Genomic DNA, 7,566 nt, shown 5'->3' with positions numbered 1-7,566 from the left:
CTATATTTATCTACTGTCCCTTCTAGGTTCTATCTTAATTCCTTCATCTAGTTCCGTCCCTTCTAGGTTCTCATCTATCTAGTTCTTTCCCCTATCAGCTCCTCTCCCATCTCCTTCTCTCTCATCTGGCTCTTCCTCATCTTGTTCTTCCCCATCTGGCTCTTCCTCATCTTCCATCTCATTCCTCTAGTCCTCTCTTTTAGCCCTTCAATCTAGTTCTTCCCCATCTCAGTTTGTTCCTCTCAAGTTCTTACCCATCTAGTTCTTCCATTCTCTTTTCTCTTCTCTGCCTTGTGCCCTGGAAGTCCCGGTATATAAAGGGAGGGTCCGAGCTAAATTGTGTAAAGCTATTACTTAATGTCCTCCTCTCCTAGGTGGTGTCTCCCTGTGGAATTTACCTTAAGTCAGGAGACTTACATGTGGGCTGTTATCATTGTTAGTCCTTGCAAGTTGGGCGCCCACCTGGGTGGTTGCTGTGGGATGTATGGCAAATGTGTTGCTGATTAATCAATAAAACACTGATTGGCCGTTGGCTAGGCAGGAAGTATAGGCGGGGCAAGGAGGAGAATAAAGCTGGGAAGTGGAAGGCTGAGTCAGAGAGACACTGCCAGCCGCCACGATGACAAACAGCATGGGAAGATACTGGTAAGCCACGAGCCATGTGGCAAGGTATAGATTAATGGAAATGGATTAATTTAAGCTATAGGAACAGTTAGCAAGAAGCCTGCCACGGCCATACAGTTTGAAAGCAACATAAGTCTCTGTGTTTACTTGGTCGGGTCTGAGAGGCTGTGGGACTGGCAGGTGAAAGAGATTTGCCCTGACTGTGGGCCAGGCAGGAAAACTCTAGCTACAGGTGGTGTTTCCTATAGTCCTTGAAAGTGGCTAAGGGAGATAATCTGATTCCAGAGAAAGCATTTCCTGAGGCTGTTCTCCAAATACCTGGAATGTGTATGTCCAGAGAGTGGTCAGTCTACACTGTTAGTCCTTCTTAGGGGGAAGTCAATTGGAAAAACTATGAAGGCACACATGACTTTCATAACAGAATACAGCTGATATATAATAAGCCAAGTAACACCAAAAACTCCTTGGGATTTGGCTTCCTCTGGAGGAATTTCCTGATTCCTCCAGGTAGTGACTTTGCCATAACCAGTTGAGTTCTTATGATATATTCCTGCAGCCTGCAGCACAGCAGGGTTGGGCAGAGGGCTCTGAAGAGCTGCCTGGGGGTGGGGGAAGAGCTGAAGACACACCCTCATCCCCACCCTCAGAAACCCTTGTGACTCTCCTGCTCTGTGATGCAGGCTTGGGACTCTAGTCAAGCCCATGAAGCCTCAGAATCAGTCACCTTAGGCAGCCATGCTGTTTACACTATGGAGAACATTCTCTCATCTCTGAATGGCCTCACTGAGGCATGGCTGACCTTTGGTTCACCTTCCTATCATATAGACCTCAACTTCACCTTACTGAGTGGGCTGGGGCTGCTGCTTCTGTACATTTGCTACCTGATATTGAAACTGGTTTTACCATCACTATGGAAAAAGAAATACACCCAAAAGGTAAGGAAGCATAGTGAGTTCCCAAGAGAGTCTTCCTTGTGAGCTGCACTTCTGTCCTCAGGCTATGGGATGAGCTTGGCTGTCAGAGGGATATCTGAGATGGAACACTGAGGAGAGAGGAGGGTAGGGTAGGAGAGGGGAGGAGGGGGGAGCAGAGGGGGAAGAGGGAAGGGGAGGAGGAGGAGAGGAGGGGGGAGGAGAGAAAGAAGGGGAAGAGGGGAGAGGGGAGGTGTAGGAGGAGAAGAGACCACTGTTCTAGTAGGCACGAGAGGGATTCAGGGAGGACTAAGGTTTCTGTCTGGTGCCCACAGTACACCTTCCTCTCTGTGTGTGGCTGAAGTTTCCAGGACAAAGTCCAAAACTGGCCCTAGTGGCTTGGCTACAGTCTTGTGCTCTCAGAATGAGACCAGCCTCTCCTGACACTTGATCCCATGATCCATTCCCACATCATATGTCCCCTCAACTACCTTCTTCCATGATGAACTGGCCAGGACCACAGTGCTGAATGTTGGCGATGTCTCTGAAGAGAGCATGGAACCCAATCTTTGACCCTACGACTCAAAATCCTTAGGAGGAGCCCAGCTGTAAACTCTGTCCTCAGAGAGAACACCACATTGTCCTTTAGTTTTCCAAAGGAGGAGAGTGAAGATAACTGGTCACCTTCACGGTTAATATTAAAACAAGCTCTCTTCAGCAGACCTCAGGGTGTGCCTGGGCAATGGAGTTCTGAACAGCTTAGGAAGGGCAGCAAAACCAGTAAGTCCCATATGCTTATTCTACCCTTGTTGTTAACAGCTGCAGGAGAAAGCCAAGGAAACCAGGGGATCACTTAAAGGTAGGTGTCTGCCTTTGACCTCATCTTCCCAGGCTCCCCATTGTGTCCTTTCCGTAAAGGTACAGGTCTAGGATCTGAGGATGTCACTTGCTGTACACAGTCCCTTAGTCAGGAAAGAGAGACTCATGAAGACGGTCAGTCCTCAGACACTTCTCTGAGTCCCCACTCCATTCCTTCATGCCTATGATGCCGTGGCAGTCGTGTGCAGTGGGCACAGCCCCTTGGGGCTCCTGTGAGATGTGGGGGAGGGAGGACTGGCTGCTTTGGAGCACAGGTCATGTTTCCTGGCCTTGTGTCCAGTGCTTCATTCCTGGGAGCTCAGACAGCTGTGAGGAAAGCACTGATCAGTGTTTCCTGCAGTGGTTTTGAGCATCACTTGGGGCAACACAGGTGGAGGGATTTGCAAATGAAGCTGCACAGGTGTGAACGTTCTGAGTGTTCTCATGGACCGCTTGTCACTGGTTCTTAGTGCTTTCGGGAATGACCAGCCTGTGTGTTTTCTCATAACTCTACTCCTGTGCAGTCTTAGCTTCTGCCTCCAACCTGTATAATCCATGATCATACTTTTTTTAAGGTGAGGGAACTTTCCAGAGAGCGAAGGAGAGAAGGAAGCTGCAGAAAACCCAGCAAAGGTGATTCTTTTACCTCCTGTCCTGGTCCCTTTACCACATATCCCCTGCTTCCCAGGGATCCCGTGCATCCTGCCCTTGTCAGGGGAGGGGTGGACATAGGGACAGTGTGTTGGAAGAGGTTACAGTGGACAACCAGGGGACAATATGGATGGAAACTCAAAGCACAGGTGCCTGTACTCTGGCCAGAGGAGCAGGCCTTCATTTCCACACGCTGGCCCCAGTTACAGCTTGAACCTGTTATCTCCTGCAGCCCCTTGGGAGAGCCGTACGATGCCACTCTTTATGATCAACTGCTGCATCCAGCTCCCCTCTACAACGTGTGTCACAGAGCAACCAGCAAGGTCAGTCATCTGTTCTCCCAGGCCACCCTCGAAGACGGTGTTGCCTCTCATTTCTGCTTGGCTTCCACAGCTCCTGGGACAGAGGCCTCATTTATTCTGTCCCCTCAGCTCACAGCAAACCAGCCAGGACACTCAACTCCATCCATTCCACACGGGCCTTTACCACTGAACCCCTCCATTCTCTCTCCTAACCACTTTGCCCCCTTAGGAAGCTTGCTTTCTTCCACACCACTGGGTGACTTTCTGATACCAGAGCCAAGGCCTCCCTTGAACCCTAAATTTCTACCGGCTCCTACCCAACCCTATGCACTTGCCTCTTTTACTCTTCCAACAAAAGAAGCACGGGAGTCAGAAGTGGTCCTCCAACTGAAAACCACTATATCTGTGGTAAGCAAACCCAGTGAAGTGTCCATTTGTGTCCCAACAACCAAAGGCATTGGCTATGGAAGCTGGCCAGGGTGGGATTCCTCCCAGCAGCGGCCTGCTGCGGATGGTCCATTATCTTCAGATTTAGCATATGCCTTTAACCAACATCTCCCAGAACCCCATGCTTCTCAAGTCTCTTTGAAGGGAGACCTAGAGCCTGGAAACCTTTTGCCTCCCAACTCTGATGCCCTGGTACAACTCAAAAGGCAAGAAAAAACAGGGGGTGATTTCCTTACAACCAAGGATGAGGAGAAGAACCAGGAATGTTTTATGAAGTATCCCCATTCTTTGGAGAAGCTCTCATCAGCATCCTTACTGACTAAGCCACATGATCTGGCCGCCTCTCATTCAACAAGCAGCAAGGCCAAGCACCTGCACCAGCAGGTCCCTCACCTCAAGACCTCTGAAGACCATGCAGAGCCTAAGCCCACCCAACGCTTCTGGGGTCCCCCTTCTCTACACAGTGAGGCCTTGCACCCTCCCACCACTGCCTCACTTGACCATTCCTCAACATTTGTCAGCTTCAACTCTACGGCTGAAGCCTCCAGAGCGGACAGTTCCCCAGCTGTTACTCTCCCCACACCTCTGTTTGTGACCAAGAGTCAATCACAGACCTGGCTACAGCCCCTCTCCCAATCTCATTCCCAACATAACCCTCCTGCTGAGTCTCAGGCTCAGCCTCAACCCAACCCCCCAATCTCTGTCTTGACACTTTCTCCTCAGACTCAGGTTAGGGTCTGTGGGGTGCGTTTTCACAGACCCCAGGAAGAAGCACAGCCCCTTGGTCCATCTGAAACACAGTGCCTAGAATATAACATCTTGAAAAAAAGGCAGGAGAGAGTGTGGGGCTTACCCTCTGTGGTCCAAAAGTCTCAGGATGCTTTTTGTCCCCCACCTCCTAAGCACTTACTGGCAAGTCAATCCTTCAAGTCTTATACTCCCAGGCCCATCCTTCCCGGAGACTTCCCCCTCACCAATGAGCTCCGTAAAAAACTAGAGCACCACCTCCGAAAGAGACTCATCCAACACCGCTGGGGCCTGCCCCATAGGATCTGGGAGTCTTTGTCACTCACGTCTCCTCAGTCAGAGTTGGTCAACTTCTCTGTGTCAAGAAAAAGTCATGGCCTCTCATGGATCTCTCTCTATAAGCATCTGGGCAGCAGAGAGTCACACACCATTGTATTGAGTGGATCTGGAAGCCTTCACAGCGGCACCTCACAGAATCACCCGCTAGAGGAGACTGAGGTCAAAGCACAGACATACAGTCAAGACATGGGCAAAAAAGACCATCTCCAGAGTAACTTTCAGAAGGCCCCAGCGAACAGTATGCAGTCTGACTTGAAGACAGACCAGGAGCATCATGCAGGGAGTCAGTCAGGCCAACTTTCAAGCCCCTCACGGGTGAACCAGTGTCAGAAAAGGATCAAAAATGCACTGGAAGAACACCTGAGCAGGAAAACTAAAGAAATCCGAGAGAGTCAGATCCCTAGCACTGTGGTGAGATCATGGCATTCTGTCAACATGGCACAGCCTCCACCTGAGACGCCCCCCAGACAAGGGAAAGATCTGGCACCATTGGCAGGTGAGGAAGACCCACTGGGAAAACACCAGCGTAGTTTGTCACTTAGTCCTAGCAAAGAAAAGATGCTGGAGGAACACATTAAAACCTTTGGCAGGAGGATGACATTTGGTCTTCCCCAAAGAGTGGAGGAGTCCTTCGAGTCCTATGCGACTAAAGTGGAGCCATCTCATTTTTTCTCTAAGTTCCACGTTCCCCCCCACACCGTTTCTGGAGTGGATTCTGGCCAGTCCTCCAGGTTCCTGCCAAGAAACCCCAGTGGAGACCGACTGGGGACAATGAATTTCATGCCCATCCAGGAAGTGCCTCTCCCTGCTTCCTCGCCTGTGAGGCAGATGCGGCCAACGTCTGAGAACAAGAAGGTGTTTGTAGACAAAGACCTTAGCACAGCTCAAAGAGGCAGAGCGCCAATCCAGCCCCGGACACCCAGTATGGTAGACAAAGGCAGCCTGCCAGAGTCTGGATCAGACACTAGACACAGCCCAGAGCTGCCCATGAGACCAGACGGGCCAACAGATGAGAGACTGGTTTCCAGCACCAACACACAGGGGCCTCAGGGGGCAAGGATGGGCTCCATGGCTGAGGGGTCCAGAGATCTACTCAAGGGAGAGGAACTCCCTGGTCTTCACCCACAGTCCACTAGGATCTTGACAGCCACCCAAGGCACCTACTCCCCAGGGAGCCATGGGACTCCATGTCATTCCCTGCAGGGAACAGTTCCCTACAACCCTGAGACATCTGACTGTAAAAGTCAGGTGCCCAGAGGAGTCATGTTGCTCTCAGTGAGTGGGCAACCCATCCAGGTGGCAGGCCTGCCTGAGGTGCCCTCAGCCTCAAAAGAAATGACTTTCAAACGCCAGGGCCCCTCCAGTGGGGACATGGCAGCTTCTCAGGTACTGCAGGTGCACTTGTCCACTGTGGGAGTCAGCGTGGAGCCAGGGCAGGGGCCCTGGTTCCCTGCACATGTCTCAGGCAAGTGCCAGAACAGGGAGTGTCCCCCAGCTGCCAAGGGAGTGTCCCCACTGGCAGCTGAGGCAGGAAAACTTGGTGGAGGGGATGCAGGCTTAGGGACATCCCAAACCAGAGGGAAGGAGTACTCTGTTCAGGGCAGGGCACCAGAGGAAACACATGGACACACATCCTCACCAGCGCTGTCACCTAAGGTGCAGCCTCCGGAAAGTCAGTTCACCGACCAGGTGAAGTGCTTCATGCAGTGGATGTCCCCTGGAAGAAAACACAAAGGGGAGGAAAGGTCCCTGGCCAAAGGCAGCTCCCCATCACCATCTGTGAGGGGCACAAGCCTCATCAAAGGGAGCTATGAGTTTTGTGGGAACCCTGAAGCTCAGAAGTGTGTGAGAAACCCCGGGGCGGTCCTCAGGAAGCAACTAGGGCACAGGCTTGGGGCAGTCATCCCCTGTCCCCAGGCACCTGTGCCTCCCCTCATGGGGCCTGAAGGAACTCAGCAGGAGGTCCAACCCCAGGCTCAGGCAGAGCCTGTCCAGAGGCGTCACTGGACAAGTGCCTGCTGCCAAGCTGTCTGCTCTCACGTGCGAGGGGCCGAGTCCTGCAGCCCAGGACAAGGGCAGACAGCCCCTGAGAGGTGGGGCCCTGCAGGGAAAGCTGAGACAGTGGAGACTTCCCTCATGGATGCTTCCCAGGGAACCCGAGTCCTGCCAAAGTCCTGTCTGTAGGCGCCAAGCTGACCAGAGTGTCTGGGCTGCCCTTCTCTGTGTTGAAGGCAGCGTTGGGAAGTTTGTTTCTATTACCCGAAGAAAATGCCTGTCCAGATTTCCTGGGAATATGTTTTCTACCCAACAGTCGTTTTTCCTCTGCTGACAGTATTGATTTACCCAATAAATGTACTGAAAATGTGTGTCGTGTGTGGCATGGGTTAGTACCAGAGCTGGACTTAGGGAAAGGACCTAGTCACATCAGCTTTTGCTCTCTGCCTCTTTATGCTTCTTCCAAAAGATGCACTATTTTCTGAGATTCTTGTGAAAGGATGTGAACCACATACCAAGAAGAGAGTCTTCACTCCCTCGTGTTCAGAGGAGGTAGCTTTGTTTTCAACCGTGTTCCTTAGCACACACTTTTCCTCTCAGACCTTTTCTATATTCTTGAGACCAGTAGTCCCCTAGGATGAAGTGACTGTCATGTGACAAGGGCAGGTAAGTTTCTTGGAACAGAGGGACTT

General features: G+C 51.6%; 1 protein-coding gene across 1 annotated transcript; it reads left to right on the top strand.

Moving 5' to 3' along the window:
• The first annotated feature begins 1,318 nt into the window (after positions 1 to 1,318).
• LOC131910879 (spermatogenesis-associated protein 31D3-like) lies at positions 1,319 to 7,245 on the top strand. Its single transcript, XM_059262776.1, is given in 4 exon segments — positions 1,319 to 1,559; positions 2,355 to 2,394; positions 2,969 to 3,021; positions 3,023 to 7,245. Coding segments are annotated over 4 exon segments (4,320 nt in total). The 5' UTR covers positions 1,319 to 1,373; the 3' UTR covers positions 7,064 to 7,245.
• The last annotated feature ends 321 nt before the right edge of the window (positions 7,246 to 7,566 follow it).

This window comes from Peromyscus eremicus, chromosome 5, assembly GCF_949786415.1.
Source record: "Peromyscus eremicus chromosome 5, PerEre_H2_v1, whole genome shotgun sequence".
Classification (NCBI taxonomy): domain Eukaryota; kingdom Metazoa; phylum Chordata; class Mammalia; order Rodentia; family Cricetidae; genus Peromyscus; species Peromyscus eremicus.
This window is presented reverse-complemented; position numbering and strand designations above follow the sequence as displayed.